The 18,651-nt window shown below is 46.4% G+C and overlaps 1 protein-coding gene across 6 annotated transcripts in view; it reads left to right on the top strand.

Annotated features, from left to right (window-relative positions):
* Positions 1-1,204: 1,204 nt before the first annotated feature.
* Positions 1,205-18,651, top strand: part of BEAN1 (brain expressed associated with NEDD4 1) — a 32,605-nt gene continuing 15,158 nt past the window's right edge. For 4 of the 6 annotated variants that reach the window (XM_081513338.1, XM_081513336.1, XM_081513334.1 and 1 more), the window contains exons 1-2: positions 1,205-1,388; positions 3,975-4,081. In XM_081513338.1, the coding sequence (XP_081369464.1) occupies positions 4,057-4,081 (25 nt within the window). In that variant the 5' untranslated portion in view covers positions 1,205-1,388; positions 3,975-4,056. Of the gene's footprint in view, positions 1,389-2,388; positions 2,593-3,974; positions 4,082-18,651 lie in introns of those variants that run through there. The other 2 variants (XM_081513339.1, XM_081513337.1) reach the window with 1 other exon arrangement.

Here is an 18,651-nt window from a genome sequence, read left to right as displayed (position 1 = left end):
GGCTCCCCCGTCCCTGGGATTCTCCAGGCAAGAACACTGGAGTGGGTTGCCATTTCCTTCTCCAATGGCTCTTCATAGATATTGCTTATTTTTACCAACTGAAGGTTTGGGACAGTCTTGAGCCAAGCAAGTCTATCAGCACCATTTTTCCAACTGCATTTGCTCACTTCATGTCTCTTGTGTCACATTTTGGTAATTCTCACATTTCAAATTTTTTTCTTGTTGTTGTATTTGCTATAGTGACCTGTGATCAGTGATTTTTGATGTTGCTATTGCAATAAGGGGCTTCCCAGGTGGCGCAGTGGTAAAGAATCTGCCGGCCAATGCAGGAGACACAAGGGACATGGATTCTATCTCTGGGTAGGGAAGATGCCCTGGAGGAGGAAATGGCAACCCACTCCAGTATTCTTGCCTGGAAGATTCCATAGACAAAGGAGCCTGGCAAGCAACAGTCCCTGTTGCAAACAGTGAGTTTGCCCACTGAGTGAGCACACATCACAGTAAGATTACCACTCACTGAGGGCTCAAAGGATGGTTACCATTGTTTAGCAATAACGTATTTTTAAAGTAAGGTATGTACAGTGTTTTTTATACAAATGGCTACTGCAAACTTCACAGACTGTAGGATAATGTAAACCTAATTTTAATATGCACTGGGACACCAACACAATTGAATAACTCGCTTTACTGTGGTGGTCTGGAATCTCGTGGACCACCAAACCACATCTCTGAGGTATTACCTGTAATGACATCTATCCGCACTTGCCATGGAATTTTTTTCTCCATTAGAGGGACCATCAGCTGGGTCTCACACTTCAAGACCAGCCTCCCTCATTTCTGAGACTCGTTTCTGTGTCATCAACTGTAAAATGGGGGTTTGTTTCGAGATCCAGTGGTTTCAGCTCGCATCGCAAAGACGTGGCCCATCCCCCAGGCCAGCCACTGTGCGGCCCTGCCCAGTTCACCACGGACCTTGGCGAAGCGCAACCCTCCAGTATGGCTGCCTCTGCTGCGCATGCGCGAACCATCCAGTCTCGCGCAGTTACCCGGCTGCTTCTGCCAGGGATACGGAGCCGGTCCCCTTAACCACAAGCTCACTGATCGAGATCGGAGTGTCACAGTGAGCCACGGAACAGAGGGATTCTGGGAGCAGGGACGCGAAGCGAAGTGGGAGTGACGTGGACTCACCGCCCACCATTCAGCCACTTCAGAACCTGGAAAACTGCAGTCTGCCGGCCGCCCGCCTGCCCGCAATCCAGTCGGAGATGAGTCACAGGCAGGGATGCGCCTCGCCTCAGAAGCTGGGCGCTGAGTGAGACGGGCGTGAGTGAAGACGTGACCGGGGTGTCAGATCTGTGGTGTGGGGTGTCCCTGGCAGTAACCGCGAGGTAACAAGGTCCCTCTCTGCATTTCTCTCCCTCCATCTCTTCTCTGTGACTTTGGGTGGGTTATATCATGAGCCTATGAGTTTTCTTATTTGCAGTATTTAAATGTTACCTACTTCGGGAGACCTGTTGCAGTAATTTCAGTGATATTACCTGGCACATGGAGGTGCCCGGTGAACATGAGCCACCCTGAAAGCTGGAGTGCCCAGATTATCTCCATTTACAGAAATGTCTACTTGACCGGTGGCCAAACCTGCCAGCCCCTTGCCAGTCTCCTAGCCACCTGAGAACTTACACAATCTCCACCACCCACCCAAACTGACCATGGAAAACCATATGTAATGCAGGAATTCTTTGTGGCCCCTGCCCTGGGAGGGCATCTCCCACCTCCCCATGCCCTGAGAAAACCCCAGTCTTAATCTCAGAGTCACAATGCCCAATGAGAGGAAAGAGGGGGTACAGGGGACCGCTAATAGAAGTGTGACCTTGGGGACAATTCCTTGAAGCATTGGGGGTGGTCAGCACACTTTGTAGCACCAGATGCCACCAGGATAGCCATATAGGATGTATACATTCATTGTGCATTTACTAACTGCCTACTCTATGCCAGCTCACTAGAAAGGGAAACAGAGGCTGGACCTGTGGAGGTTGGGGCAGAAGCTTGGGCATTTTCCTGAGGGTACTGGGAGCTGCCAAAGACATTTCAGTAAATAACCTGATCCATTCAGCCTCTCTGAAAGTGGCACAAGAGATGACCTGTCAGAGCACTGTATCCTTCTCCCAACTCACACGCAGCCACAGTGCACACCCACAGAAACGAACACAGACACACATACACACATGTATTTTTAGAAAGCACAGATCCCAGGCCCTGTGATGCTCTGTGAATTTTCTGGTGTGAAATCACAGTTCCCCAAGCAGCCTGCCACACCAGTTCTAGAGGCCTGAGGAGGTCACATCCTACCTTCACTTCCCCCATCAGAACTCTTTGACTTGGTTTCTATGGGGACTGGGAGTGGGTGTCAGGCCAGCATGGGGTTCACACCAGGACAGGCTGAGCTGGAAGAAGTCACCTGGAGAGGGATTCCGAGGTCAACAGCAGTGATGGCCCCTCCCTCCCACCCGCCTCAGGCAGCAGAATGAACATTTTGCAGCCACATACCTCATGCCAGGGACTGTCTGTACATAATCCCAGTCTTCATGGCAGGTAAAGTGTTCTTACTCTGCTTTCCCCAGGAAGACACTGAAGTTCAGAAAGGTGAAGTGCTTTTCCCAAAGCTACACTTCCAGGAAGTGGGAGAGTCAATATTAGCACTCAGGAACTGGATTTCTGAGCTTGGGCTCTCTAAAGATAAGTGTTTGTTTATTAAGTAAAAAAAAATGAATTCCTAGCATAGTTTGGCCAATTGGCTCCATCAAAACATGGGACCCATTTAGAGGATATATACATATATATAATAATAAGGATCCCTGGAGAAGACAAGAGTGGGAACTTTTGGAACTGCCTCTTACGGAAAAGCTCTGTCCACAATGATATCATCCCCAGGATCAGGGAAGCCTGCTCCCCCTGGGATGTAGAGGGGCCAGGCGCTCTGCCCGTTGGCTTGCAGCTGGCAGCTTCCCCTGCAAGTGTCTGCTGGGCTCCACATCCATCCAAAGGCTCAGTTTGGTTTCTCCCAAGTCAAGTGACCACACTCCCTAGGAAATAACTCTAACTCCCTAATATTCTCATGGCCTCCTATCACTTGGGGACCTACCAGGAAAGACTGAATCAGCTCAGATCTCCAGCAGCATGAGAGGATGAATTACTTTCTGGAAATGTTTCCTCCACTGCAAACAGGTACTAGAGTGACATGGCAGTCCTTTACTGCACAGACATCCTGACACCTGGATATTCACATAGGGGTGTGTGGGGGGGATTGGTAAAGAGACTTGTATTCTCTAGCTCTTTATTTCTGAATTGGTAATTTAATCTAGTAGGTACCTTCTAAGGAAGTGTGCTGGCTGACAGTGTGGGCTTTGGAGTCACACAAACCTGGTTCTAATCCCAGCCTGTAATTATCAGTTGTGTGACCCTGGAAAGCTTCATAACCACTCTGAGCCTCAACTGCATTATTTATAAAATGAGAATGAAAAAAGCATCATTCTCTTAAAACTGCTGTGATGATAATAATAAGGTTTGAGCTAGGCATCTATGAATACCCTTCCAGAGCCAGCTGTGGGACCCTGAACTAGTTTCTCACTTTCTCCAGGTCTCAGTTTCCCCTTCTGTGAAACAAGGACATTGAGCCGATCTGTAAGGGTCTTTTCAGCCCTAACAGTTACAGGATTCTCAGAGGTCAACCCAGGAGAGATATTCGCCCCCTTCCACCAACCACTGAGATGCCAGCACATGTTTGTGCCACCTCTGCCTTAGAACCCTCACACTCCACAGCCCAGACCCTCCCCCAGCACAGACTAGGCACATGCTGTCAAAGTCACCATCCTCTCCCCAGAGGTTGACAGCCCAGGGTACACGAGCGCCCGGCCTGCAGGGTCAGCAGGTGCCATGCGGGCGCCCCCATCACCTGCCTGTTTGTGTCTCTGCAGGTGAGCGGAGGGTCCTTCCGTGCGAGAAGTCAGAGCTCTGCACGTGGGCAGGCTGGCTCCACTGTTCTGCTCCAAGGATTACATGTCCTTCAAACGCCCCTGCCCCTGTAAGTCTCCTCCCCACCTCCTTCCATGGACTGGGCCAGCATGGCAGAGTCAGGATGCAGAGAATGTTTCTAGGATGTCTGGCCAAAGAGCTCCAGGGGTCTGATTGGGGTTTGATGTGATATGATGGATTGGGGGAGGGCAACACAGAAGACCCCTGACCATCTACAAGAGATGTCTCACCTTGCCAATCCCTCCATATCAGCATTCCCAGAGTGTGGGTCAGGGTTCTTCCAAGGGATATTAATGAGGTTACTTTTTTTTTTAATTCCATGGTCAAATGAGTGCGGGAAATGCTGAGTGACACAAGTCAAGGCAGTTTTGCTGGGCTCTTCAGAGCCTTTCCGGTGGTGCTGTGTTGTGAGGCTCCATAGGAAAGAGAAAGCCCAGGGATCTACCCAAACTTAGCTGACAACAAGGAATGTCTCATGAGATGGGTGCTTCACAGAACACATTCCTTGGGGTTCAGTGTCTGAGGAAACCCTTCCTAGAGCAGCCTCACCAGGCAGTCCCTTGTTTGCTATTAATAATTCATTTTTTCATCTAATGAAGCCACTAGATGATTTTGCCCGTAACATTCTTCTCACGGCTCCCTGATGCCCACGCATCTAGACAATGGACTCAATCAGGTACACCCTGGGGCTCAAGGCTGCAGCCCCTGTGGCTTACTCCCCTACTCATCATCAACCCTGCCTTCACGACTCATGCTGCCACCCTAACCCCAGAGTTGCCTCTCTCCCTGGCAGCCACCTGCTTCCTCCCATGATGTCCCCTGAGCCCCCTCCAAGCCACCATCATTTGCTGCATTTTGGGAGGATGTGCACAACCTCCCCATCCCTTCTCCCTGGTGAGGTTGGGTCTGTGAGTCTGTGTGAGATCAGGGCCCCTAGCTGAGGCTCCCTGTCTACCTGTCAACTCCCCTCACCCTGCTCACCAGTGTCTGTTCAAATTTGTACCACTGGTTACACGTCCTACATCCTAGGGTCGGGGAACCTCTCCTGCAGAGAGTCAAATCGCCAACTGTCAACTCTGCAAGCATCAGGGGGCTGCTGTAGTGGAGGCAGGGAGAGCTGGCCTATCCTGTGTGGGAGCGACCATCACCAGGCGTGCCGGGGGAGTAAGGGGGCAGTATGTTCATTGTGCAGGGAATCATTTTCAGGAGGTAAGGGAGCGCAGCCTGGCTGCTGGCTGCCATGGGTACCGAGGAGGGCAGAGGTCAAGAGCGGTAAGCTTTCTGATAGATAGGACAAGCTCAGTAAATTATTGTTACTGTTGCCACCGTGTCTGCTGTTGTGGAATGATCAGCCATCAAAGCCTCAGGCCAGGTGAGAAGGCTGCCATGGGAGCAGGTCAGAGCCCAGGGACACCTGCCCCACAGAGGGTCGGGGTGGTTGTGTTGTCACCCCCAGGAGCAGCTGGCAGTGCAGAAGGCTGGGGCTGCTGAGTATGGAGGACTTTCCAGAACCTTCCAGGGTTGAGCCAGGCTCTTTGGAGCCCTGCCATCTGCACTAACAGGGACCATCACCCCAGGACAAGGCTCTGTGCAAGCAGCTCCTGAGGACTCCAGGGTGTGGTCATGGGTATCCTGGGCTGGTCAGGAGCAGTTACTGTGCTTCTCTGAATCCCCCTCACCCCACACAGGCTTGGCGCCTGGCATGTAGTAGGCACTCAATAAACGTTTGCTGAATGAATAAATGCAGTCAGACACTGTGGATGAGGCCCTGCAGGGGGAGAAGCTAAAGCTCCTGACTCTGCCACCAGACTCTCTCTGTGGCTCTGGCCACCCCATCCTCATCTCTAAAATGAAGCGGTTATCTGAGGCCAGTGGGTTCCAGGAGCTTAAAGCAGCTGTGAGGCTCCTTGGAGGGTGAGGGGAGCCCAGGTGGGCAGAACCCAGATGCTCCACCACCCTCTGCTTCAGCCAGAGCAGCTCTGCTTACATCTCTGGGTTGGGGGTTTGCTCAGATTTCGCTTAGAGAAGGAGGTCCCAGGCAATGGTAGGCCGGGTTCCATGAGGGTATCCAGGCCCACCCCTTCCTCTATCATCTCTTCTCTTCCCCGCAGGATTCTTCTCTTCTCCTTACAGTGTCCAGTCGGACTCTTTACCTTTTTTCTGAGCTAAGAAGCCCTGAAGCACTAGTCTGCTTCAACCCGGCTCCTGCATCCTCACCCCAATATGACATCAGCGGCTGTCACTAAGTCCGTCCCAGAGTTTTCAGTTCTCAGCTGCATCTGACCCTGTTAGTCACATCAACCCTGCTGGTGGCTCCTCCACTGGGTTCTGGACTCTGAACCCTGGGGTTTTCCTCCAGCCCCTCTGGCTCTCTGGGCTCTGACCATCCATTCATGGTCTCCTTTGGTGAAAGAGAAGGGTGCATTCTTCCCACACCTGCCCTGGGATGCTGGGTCCCCAGGACTCCAACCCCACTGGCATTCTTGCCCTGAATTCCCCAGACCATTTCATCCTCACTCTTCTTTCAACTGCAGCCTATAAGGCCAGCAGTTCCCATGACTGTCTTCCACCTCGGTTTCTGCCTGAGCTGATTTCCTTCTGTCTTCCACTGCCTGACTCCCCTGGGCAGCCCCACCTCCACTGCTCAAGTACAGCCCGTCCCACACTAAACTCCTTGCCCTCCCCTCCACACCAGCTTGCTTGATTTTTCTGTCTTGGTTTAGGGCACCACCATCACCACCACCCAGTCCCACAGGCCAGAAATCTACAAGTGACCCTCAGTTCCCCTCCAACACATACATCACTACCAGCTGCCCAGGGAGACCCCAGGGTCTCCAAACTAGGTCAACAGATCTCTCTCCTGACTTCCCCCCAAGTCCAACCCCCTCCTCAGACCCCATCCTGAAAATCGCTGCCTCAGTAGATATTCATGGAACCAGACAACCAGACAAGTGAACAAATAGAGTGAAGCGGACTCCTCGTGGTTGGCCTCCTGGGCTCACAGACCAGAGGCCCTCACATGGTTTTCTAGGAGGGATGCAGAACCACAAGAGCCCCTGAAGCCCTAATTCACCTGGCCTGGGAACACTGAGGGACAAAGCCGGAAGTCTCGGGCTTCATCATCCGGCCACAGACACACACCCTCTTTTTTAGCACCTCCTCTCCTGCTCTGTGAATTTAGGCATCTAACAGGGGATCACTTGACCCGTCTTAGCTCACAAAATTATCTTGCTTGGTACATGTGAAGAGGCCAAAGCCCATTAAAATATGGAAAACTTAGGACAGGAACCACAGCTTGTTCCTGTTTGGGTTTCCACACCCCTGCATCCTGCCAGTTGAGAAGGGCAAAGAGGGAAATCCCCAGAAGGAAAAACAAGCACCAAAGTTTCCCTAGCAAGACCTGGCTCCTAGGAGTTAAGAGTTCAGGGAAGTCAGAGAGAGTCAACAGGGAATGTGAACCTAGGGCAGGGCAGTGGGCACAGGTCTGGCTGGCATCCACAGCTTTGGACACTGGGTAAAGGCGGACCATCCACTGGGCTCTCGGGAGCTGGGCAGCCCTGAACCAGACCAGGCTGGGCCAACTTCTCCCAGGCCCTGCCCACATCCTGGGCTCCCCCAACCCCTATTACATTCCAAGGGTCTTAGCTCATCTCAGCCTCTCACAGAGACAGCCCCAACAAACCTCCATGTTCCTCCCTCTCAGTTAGGCAGATGAAAAAACTAAAGCAGGGAGAGGCGGCAAGAACAGGAGAGGGGAAGCCCCAAGGGATTTGGCTACAAGGCTGCAGGAGGGAAATCTGGTCTCCTCCCTGCAAGTGCAGGCCTGTGAGCCATTTCCAGCCTTAAGCACTGAGTAAGAAGGACCAGCCTGGCTCCTCAGAGAGGCTGGACGCGTGGGAGCCTCCTCCATCTGGCCCCAGCTGGGCAGGGCAGCCCAGGATTCCCCCAGGATCCAGGCTTCAGAACAGATGCTTCGTAACTACTTCTTCACCACGAGCACATGACAGCTCCACAGAGCTTCCAATGATGTGAAGTGGGGGTGGCCTCAAGGGACAGACCTGGGGGGAGGAGGGGCTTTGGGGGCCCAGGGGAGACTGAGGATGCAGCGAAGCAGGGCTAAGAGTAGAGGGTAGCAACTATTGGTCCACAGAGGAATTGGATGGGGCTTGTCTCTGCTAAGTTCACAGGCTGCCAGCAGGCTGGAAGGAATCATAGCCTGGAAAAGCCTCTGGGTGGGCTTGGGCCTCCCTCAGAGTTGTGTGATGTGGTTGACAATACTTGGGTTCAAGGACAACATGCCATTGACACTTGCCAGCTGTGAGATCTAGAGCAAGCTTCTTCACACCTAGAAACCTCAATCTGCTTATCTGTAAAATGTAAACAGTCATAATAGCCTTTTGGTTTGATGCCCAGATTTGATATGCCACAAGGAGAATCTAGCTTGGTGCCAGGCACTGAGAAGATGCTTGAGAAACTTGAAAGTCGTGTCCTTTTGACCACCCTCTCTCTACAATGCTTAACATGACCCAAGTCTTTGGCAACAGAATGGCGAAAATGGAGAGAGATGGGGACTCTGGAGATGAACCTGGGGTTTGGACCAGATACTATTGTTTTCTGCTCTGCTTATTGTATTACCTCTGAAGAGACTTCACTGTCAACAGAAGGAAGAACTTGATAGTTAGCTCCTGAACCCCCAGCCCTTGAATAGAGAGTCCACTCTGTGGCCCCATGAACATGCTGGCTACCCCTCCTCTGAGTTCTCTGGTCAATCCCAGAGTTTGACTGTAGCAAGTGCTCAGCATCTGATATCTAATCTCAGTTTTAAGTGTACAATCATTTTATATTAATATTAGAGTCTTTGACAAGAGGGGATCAGCCTCAGCTTGAGCGCTTAATGTAGTACTAGTAATAGCAACAATACCCCATCTTTTGCAGAGCACTCCCAGCTGGCAGAGTTTTTGTGTCTCCCCCTCCTTTGGCAGTGGGCTCTCAGGGTGACCTCATCCACCTCATGGTACCGAGATGTTTCCATACACTGCCAGTCCTCAAATTTACATCTCCAGCTCCAGCCTCTCTCTGAACTCCAGACTCATATATCCAATTGTCCACTCTGTATCTTCACTCAGATGTCCACTCGGGTGTCTACAGAGCATCTCAGATGGAACAAGTCAAAACCTTAAATCTTGACTTGTAGTCCCCCACCTAAGCTACCCATCATTTTCCCCATCTCAGTAAATGGCAGCTCAGTTCTTCCACGTACTCAAGCCCCAAACTTTCTGAGTTTCTATTGTATTCCTTTCTCATTTAACCCAAACCCATTAATCTGAGAATCTGAACAGTTTCACTTTGAAATCTGACTCCATCTTGCCACCTCCACCACAAAGCCCCAGGACCAAGGACACCGCTGTCATCACCTGGACCAGTGTTCTGGCCTCCTAACTGACCTCTCTGCCACCCTCTTGCCCCCCTCCAGCCTATTCTGCCACAACCCTGGGAGTGTGCAAAAGGGAAGGATCTAGAGACTGAGCCTTGAGTTGGTTTCTGTATCTAGAAATCTTGCCAAGCAAGCATGATCCCTGGAGTTGTCACCCATGGCTCCCCAAAGCCAAGTACACTGGAGAGGATTTACCTGCAAACAGGAATGAGTAAGGACACTGCTATTTCTCTGCCAAGGACTACACTACATTAGCTACCCTCATGTACCTGGAACCATGCCTAGGGTGATTAGGAAAGGCTGGTCATCCTCTGTGACATCACCACAGAAGTGTGCAGGCCCACATGCTTCCCAGTCAGGAGAGAGAGGCCCCAAGAGAGAAGTCACATGCCCTGTGGGCTCAGGGACCACTACAGGAGGCGGCAGCATCTAAAAGCAAAAACTTCCAGGCCCAAGCTCAGGGCACTGGCCACACTAGTCCCTCTGAGAGCCTGACACATTTTCACCTCCTAGAGTTCCCTCTATTTGCTTCTCTCTGCATTTAAAGTACCATGTCCTCTATTAGCCCTGGTTTCATCAGCTTCTAAGGGCTGCTTCCTCTTCCCACCTGGACTCCATATCTGTAGGTGACCTCCAGGCCTTGTTTGAAAGAGTCATTCCAGAGCTTTCCTCTGCCCATCCACCAGGCCCTTCAGCCAATGGATAATATTTATCTCCCCTAGGAATGGGGCTAGGGCTAGAGATTACAGTAAAAACAGCAAGAACTGAATGACGCAGGTTCAAAAACCACTGAAGCAAATGTTTTTAAATTATCCAAGCCTCTGTTATTCAGCTATGAAATGGGACCATGAGACCCACTTTCCAGGGTGACTGAGAGTGTGGCGAGCACACAGTCAGTCAGGAAGGGTTTGTTCTATCCTTCTTCTCTGGCTCTTCTATCCCACAGTGAGAGGAGGTTTTCCTGCAGGGTCTTCCCTGCAGGGTCCTCCCAAGACTGTTCCAAGGGGAGATCAAGGGTCTTCCCTCTCTGTTCCCAGCCAGGCATGCAGACGCAGCATGGCATATTTGGCCATACTTCATCTGACAGGCTCTCATCAGGGACCAGCCAGCTGCCAGCCTTTCACCAGACCCCATCACAGGCACATAATGAGACAATGCAAGAAAATGGGTTCTCCCTAGCTTCTAGACTGGATGTACGAGGTCCTGTTCTGACCCTATGGCACTTACCCTGGGACTCTACCCCAGCTGCCTCTCACCAGAGATGCAGAAACTGAGATGCATACTGGGGACTGAACCAGGTCACCTAGCGTGTTTGCAGCTGAAACGCTGATGCTCCCAGCATGAATCCACATAAACTGCTCTTTCCACGAGGAGTCTGCTCTCCTCTGTTCTCAGGGAAGATACAGAAAAGAGGATAACTATGATACAAGCCATGTCTTTAAAAATAATAATAAAAAACAATGAAGACCTTATTTCCACGTGGGGAGGGAAATCCTGAGATGGAGCAGCTGTAGGGCTTCAGTTTCAGTGGTCAGAGATGAACATCACTGAGGACCCAGGTTCCTTCCATCTTCTTGCTCCACTGTAAGATGGCCATTGTAAGATGGCTCCATTGTAAGATTGCTGCATTGCAAGATGACCACCATCAACCCAGGCAGTGACACAACTTTTCCAAGAAGTCCCCCAGCATACCACCCTCATGTCTTACTGGCCAGAACTTAGTTGCATGTCCACCCCTAAGCCAATCATAGTTAGGGAATGGTAATACCAGGACTGACTTACCAAGCTAGTCTTTAAAAGGACAAAGGTTGTTAGAACCTGGTCCCCCCTCAGTCTAAAATGGAGGCAGTGGACAGTCAGGCCAACAAAACCTTCCCCTTTTGCCTGCTCAGTCCTTGTTCTCTGGGCCTCAAATCTTCAGGAGGACCTCTAAATATCTGAAGTGAGAACTGAACTGAACTGAGGAGTCCCTTTTATGGGGATTCTCTAGGGTTAGGTTTTTTTTTTGTTGTTTGTGTAGTAGAGAAATACCAGCTCACAAGAGTGAGTAGCTAAATATTCAGGAGATTAATGACCCATTTAATCATTGGTAGCCAGCCTGAAATCCATCATAATGGGAGTTTTACACTGTAGAAATTGGCAAACAGCACTACAAATCAGGAATTTTTTTCTTTTTTTTTTTCCTGGAAAGCTGGTTTGCCAGCATACCACTGTATAAAACACACATACAGAAATATGCATAGATCATTAGTGTACAGTTGAATCTTCACAAACCCAGCACACTCAGATCAAGAAATACATCATGAGCTGCAGCCTACAACTCCTGCCATGTGCTCGTCCAGTCCCTACGCCATGCCCAGCTCAACCACTATCTTGACATCTGTCACTATAAATTAGCTTTTCTAGGTTTTGACCTTTATATGTTTGGAATCCTACAGGATGTTCTCTTTTTATCTGGCTTCTTTTGCTCAATATTCTGTCATGAGATTCAATGACAGCATTGTATGTAATTGTAAATCACTTATTCTCATCACATGGTGTATATTTACACATTGGAATGTATAATATTCCATTGTGTCAATATACCACAAATAACTTATCCATTCTACTTTAATGGATATCTGAGTACTCTTCAGGTTGGGGCGATGAATAGTGAACGTTCTAACAGAATGCTGTCCAACAGAGCTTTCTGCAATAATGAAAATGTTCTATATCTTCACTGCCCAGTGATAGCCACTAGCCACCTGCAGCCACTGAGCCCTTCAAATGTGGATAGTGCAACTGAGGACTAAATTTTTTTAACTGAAGTACAGCTGACTTACAATACAGTTAGTTTAAGGTGTACAGCATACTGATTCAGTATTTTTGCAGATTATACTCCATTATAGGTTATTACAAGATAATGGGTACAATTCCCTGTGTTATACAGTATATCCTTGTTGCTGATCTATCTTATGTATAGTAGTTTGTATCTATTAATCCCACATGCCTAATTTTTTCCTTCCTTCTCCCCTTTGGTAACCACAAGTTTGTTCTCTATATCTGTGAGTCTATTTCTATTTTGTATATACATTCATTTGTATCATTTTTAAGATTCTACATATAAGTGATTTCATATAGTATTTGCCTTCCTTGTCTTACTTATTTCACTAAGAATAATATTCTCCATCCATGTTGCTACAAGTGGCATTATTTCATTCTTTTTTTATAGCAGAACAGTATTCCATTCCATACATACATACACATATATATATATATAATAAATATATATAATCACACCTTTTTAATCCAATTGTCTGTTGATGGACACTTGGGTTGTTTCCATATCTTGGTAATAGTAAATAGTGCTGCTATGAACATTGGGGGGCTTCCCTGATAGCTCATTTAGTAAAGAATCCACCTGCAATGCAGGAGACCCTGGTTCGATGCCTAGATCGGGAAGATCCCCTGGAAAAGGGGTAGGCTACCCACTCCAGTATTCTTGGGCTTCCCTTATGGCTCAGCTGGTAAAGAATCTGCTTGCAATGTGGGAGACCTGGGTTCAATCCCTGGGTTGGGAAGATCCCCTGGAGAAGAGAAAGGCTATTCTGGCCTAGAGAAATCCACGGACTGTATAGTCCATGGGGTCTTTGGGGTACACGTATCCCTTATAATTAGTGTTTTCATTTTCTTCGGATATATACCTAGAAGTGGAATCATATGGTAGTTTTATTTGTAGTTTTTTAAAGACTCTCCATACTGTTTTTCCACAGTGCCTGCACCAATTTACATGCCCACCAACCCTGAACTAGAGTTCCCTTTACTCCAAATCCTCTCCAACATTTGTTATTTGTGTTTTCTTTTGATGATAGCCATTCTGATAAGTGTGAGGTGATACGTCATTGTGGTTTTGATTTGCATTTCTCTAATAATTAGCAATGTGTAGTAGCATCTTTTCATGTGCCTGTTAACCATCTGTATGTCTTCTTTGGATAAACGTCTATTCAAGTCTTCTGATCATTTTCGATTGTTTTTTTATATTGAGCTGTATGAGCTGTTTATATATTTTGAACATTAATCCCTTATTGGTCTCATCATTTGCAAATGTTTTCTCCCATTCTGTAGGCTGTATTTCGTTTTGTTGATGGTTTCTTTTGCTGTACAAAAGCTTTTAAGTTTAATTAGGTCCCATTTGTTTATTTTTGCTTTTTTTTGCTTTAGGAGACTGAGCCAAGGAAATATTGCTACAATTTATGTCAAAAAGTGTTCTGCCTATGTTCTCTTCCAGGAGTTTTATGGTTTCAGGTCTTACCTTTAGATCTTTAAACCCTTTTAAAGTTTATTTTTGTATATAGTGTGAAGGAATGTTCTAATCTCATTGTTTTATAAGAAACTGTCCAGTTTTCCTAGCACCACTTGTTGAAGAGACTGTCTCTGCTCCATTGTATATTCTTGCCTCCTTTGTCGTATATTAATTGACCATAGGTGTGGGGGTTATTTCTAGGTTCTCTGTTTCATGGATCTATGCATCTGTTTTTGTCCCAATACCATACTACTTTGCTTACTATAATTTTGTAAGATAGTCTGAATTTGGCAGAGTTATACTTTCAGCTTTGTTCTTTCTTTATTTATTGGAGTATAGTTGATTTACAATGTTCTGTTAGTTTCAGGTGTACAGTAAAGTGATTCAATTATACATATATATTCATTCTTTCTAAGATTCTTTTCTCATATAGATTATCCCAGCACACTAGAGTTCCCTGTGCTATACAGTAGGTCCTTGTCAGTTATCTGTCTTATATATAGTACTGTGTGCACTGCCAGCTTTGTTCTTTTTCCTCAGGACTGTTTTGGCAATTTAGGGTCTTTTGTGGCTCCATATAAATATTAGGATTATTTGTTCTAGTTCTACAAAAAATATCATGGCTATTTTGGTATGGAATACACTAAATCTGTAGATTGCTTTGGATACTATGGCATTTTAATAATATTATTTCTTCCAAACTAGGAGCATGGGACATCTTTCAGTTTCTTTGAATCATCTCCAATTTTGAGGAATTGAATTTTTAATTTAATTTTCATGAGTTTAACCAGCTACATGTGGCTAGTGACTACCATATTGGACAGCACTGTTCTAGTATGTGGCTTCTGGTGAACATATTGATGCATTTCTGTTGGAGGATTCATTCTGCCCAGGAGTGGAGTTTCTGGGTTATAGGACATCCATATGTTTGGCTTTAATAGATAAGGCTAAACAGTTTTCCAGAAGGGCAGTACCAGTCCACTCTCCTGTCATCAATATATGAGAGTTCTAGTTGCCCTCCATCCTCACCAATCCTTGCTCTGAATTTTTTCAGTTCAGCCATTCTGGAAAATAGTAGAAATATCACCTTGTGGTTATCATTTGAATTTCTCTAGTTATTAAGTACAGTGTATTAGCACCCTGGATATCCTCTTTTGTGAAGTGATTATTTAAGCCTTTTGCCCACTTTTTTTTAATTGGGTCTTTTTAGTATTAATTTCTAGGAGATCTTTATATATTCTGAACATCAGACCTGTGTTGGAAATATTATTGCAAAAATCTTCTTCCTCTTTGTGGATTGCTTTATTTTTTTAAGATTTTTTTTAACGTGGGCCATTTTTAAAGCCTTTATTGAATCTGCTACTATATTACTTCTGTTTTATGTTTAGTGTTTTTGGCTGAGAAGCATGTGGGATCTTATCTCCCCAACGAGGGATCAAACCCGCACCCCCAGCATTAGAAGGCAAAGTCACAGCCACTGGACTGCCAGGGACGTCCCTGGATGCTTTTTGACTCTTATAACCATGTCTTTGAATTCAAAGATATTCTCAAACTTTTATACAGAGAGTATTTATCAAGTCTTACATATAACTGTTTGCTTTATTCATATTTAACTTTAAAATTTACAGAAAATAAAATGATATGGAGCATAGAGTTAGAGGATACCCTCTTGGACTTCTTAGGAGCAGAGGATTCTGTTGATGCACTTCAAAGAATATGTTTTTATAAATGTGAAAGCCAAGATGGGCACCTTTTAAGTTGGATGGCAGTCTTGTTAAAGAGTTTTTGTCTATTGTTGAAATTTTAGGTGTTAAGTTAAATGAAATTTAAAAAGACTGCTTGTGAAATAACTTAAACTTTTAAAATTTTTTCTTATTTTTTCCAAGATACAAAAGTACTTCCAACACTAAAATAATGACTGTGATCCCAACAGTTTAAGGACAATTACAGTACACGCGGCTATATACTTGCATAGTATGTCACCAACATTCTCTAAACAATAAGGACAGTCGCACTGGGGCACGGCTCTCACGTTATCCTTGCCAGAGAGCACAATGATCAATTACACCTGAGTGATGCTAGCACACTGCCATATCTACCAAGCGTAAAATCCAATTATCTAGAACAACGTGACTATCAAATTCCCAGCCAGTATGGAACTTCTGAAACCTATGGAGTGTTCCTTAAATTCTTTTAAAATAGGAATTATACTGAGCATTAAAAAAAAAACTGAACTAAATAGTTGAACCACCACAGTGGCTGAAATTCAGTGTCTGATTTAACAAATGTGTACCTATCATTTCAAAATCAATTTCTGCTCAATCCTAGCACAGCCAGCACTTCTCCTGCAGTGACATTTATGTTTAAGTGCTCAAGAATGAAAGGCCCAGCTATACACCATAGTCTTATTACAAGAGCCATGGGGAGGGTGAGCCCATGGAACACACGCAAGAGGAGAAAGACATGCCCAGCATCATCCCGTTGTTCAACGCTGGCTTTGATTTAGAGAAGAGGAGAATGCAAAAACATATCATAAAAACTGAATGAGGATCGTGTTTAGTAGGTAAGAAACTAAACTGTTGCCAAGTTCAGTAGGTAATCAAGAGTTATACTTCCGCTGCAAAAATCTTTACAGGATTGAAAGTACTAAACTGACACTAATACTGAAACATAGGTAATCAGAGGTAGCAAAGGCACTGGAGATATGAGTCATCATCAAAAGACAGCCCGGGTAAATATCGCACATTTCCTGTCAGCTGCTGCAAAGACTTGCATTTTTCGAATTGAAAAGGAATCCTGTGGGGCTTTTTACTTATCACTTTTTGAAGAAAGGCTGTTTTAGGTCCCCTCATTGAACATGAGACCAAGGTTTCCGAATGAGTTTTCCTCTATCATCACAAGATGCATTATACTTAGTTACTACTATTTGACATTGAACTGCTATATGTGACAGCGTGGCTACTCTCTTGAGTATGCCACAAAGAACTATTATAGTGAAAGAGCTAATTGTGCAAAAATGGAGGATCCCATAAGAATGTGAAGGAGGAGACTTCTACGTCTTGGGATCTATTATCTGGTTCCAGGCACCTGTACAGACAGGTTCCTCCCTGAGAAGCATTCGCCAGTGACCTAGGGCAGGTTACAAATTATTTACAAACTCTCTCAAAATCTTCCCCTTGCTCTAGCCATGTCCTTGATCCTGTTCACATCTCAGTCCTCATGGCCCTTGCCCACCTTGAAGCCCAAACTCCCACCAAAGATCTTTATTTTAATATAGTACAACCTACCCACTGTTCCATAGTCAGTATTAATACCTTTGTATCCTGTTTAAGAAATCCAAGGTCATAAAGATATTCTACAGTGTCTTCCTATTGAAGCTTTACTGTTTTGCCTTTCACACTTAGCACTATGTCTAGGGAATGTTTTGTTAAGATTTTAAGGCTTAATTGTCATATATTGAGCACCTACTCTGTTCCAAGCATCCTGCTAAGCAGTGTGCTTTAATTAGCTCAAAGAAACTGCTGTTCCCGTTTTGCAATTGAAGTGCTAGAAGCTCAGAGGGGTGAACTGCCCAGAGGCCACCTGCAGAGGCAGGGCCAAGATCAGAGTCAGGACTCGCTGACTTGGGAAGATCTGAGGACCAGATGCATGTCAGCTTTGGTGGAGGAGCTCTGGGGTTTCCCCCCACACCACCACTGCCCTGAGGAAGATGGCTGAGGAGTGACCCTTCTCCCAGAGGACACTAGGGCCATTCACCTCAGACACTGAATGCTGGTGAATAAAAGGCATTAGGACTGGGGCTGGGGTGCCCCAGTTCAGGGCTACAAAGCAACCTTAGGGGCTGGGGGGATTCTGGACTTCTCCACAAACACTCCGTGCTTTTAGAAATCTACATTCCATGAACCACACACTGAGAAATTACTCCAAACCTCCACAGTCCAGTGTGATGCTGTCAGCCATTTGAGATCATTCTTATCTATTGTGGCCAAGAAGTATCTATCTTTGCCTGGTCTAGTAGTTTTTCTCATTATACCTACTGAAGTGACATGTTACGTTAATAGATTTCTTGGTCTTAAACCATTCTTGCATTCCTGGAATAAGTCCTTTCTCCTCATAATGTATTATTTTTAGTACACTGCTGCCCTGGTGGCTTCCCACATGCCCTTGTAAATTCTAGGAGTTGAGGGAACTACTGTGGAGCAGGGGACAAAGTCCCATGATATGTTCCAGAATCAGAACCCATAAAAGCAAAAGGCCAGAACAAAACCAAGGATGATAGTACTTGGCGTGGGGGCTCAGCCATTGTGGCCCAAGAACGCATCTCTAGGCTGGCCCAGCTTGGGGGACAGTTGATGATAATTTGAAGCATTCATGAATTTAACATTTTATGTATCAATTATTCATGAACTTCCTGGAAAGACCACATTGTAGTAAATGGTCATTTTCTGAAGCCATGATTTTGAGGCTCATAATGCAAATGAGGGAGAGGGAAATGGCAACCCACTCCAGTATTCTTGCCTGGAGAATCCCATGGAGAGAGGAGCATGGCCAGCTACAGTCCATGGGGTTGCAAAGAGTCGGACACGACTAAGCACAGCACAATGCAAATGGGGAGGTGATAGCTCATTCCCTAGCTGATGGGTGGGCCAAGCCAGCCCCCAGCTCCCATCCAGCTGCTTCTCCACACAGTTCCCCTATTTCCTACACATCAAGCAGGCACAGTGACTGCTGGTGTTATAAAAGCCTGAGTCCTCCGTGGAAAACAGCCAAAAAGCCAACTCTAGGTGATGATGGAAGAGTAGAGAAAATGAGTTCAGGGCCACTGATGACTCTAGCAAGAACATGAGAGATTGGTGGTGTGGGTTCAAGTTGAAAGTCTCATTCTGCTGTGGTTTGATTTTGT

The sequence above is a fragment of the Giraffa tippelskirchi genome, chromosome 7, assembly GCF_054371585.1.
Source record: "Giraffa tippelskirchi isolate mGirTip1 chromosome 7, T2T-mGirTip1v1.2.pri, whole genome shotgun sequence".
NCBI classification, from domain to species: domain Eukaryota; kingdom Metazoa; phylum Chordata; class Mammalia; order Artiodactyla; family Giraffidae; genus Giraffa; species Giraffa tippelskirchi.
The sequence above is the reverse complement of the archived record's forward strand: the minus strand, read 5'-3'. Positions and strand labels throughout refer to the sequence as shown.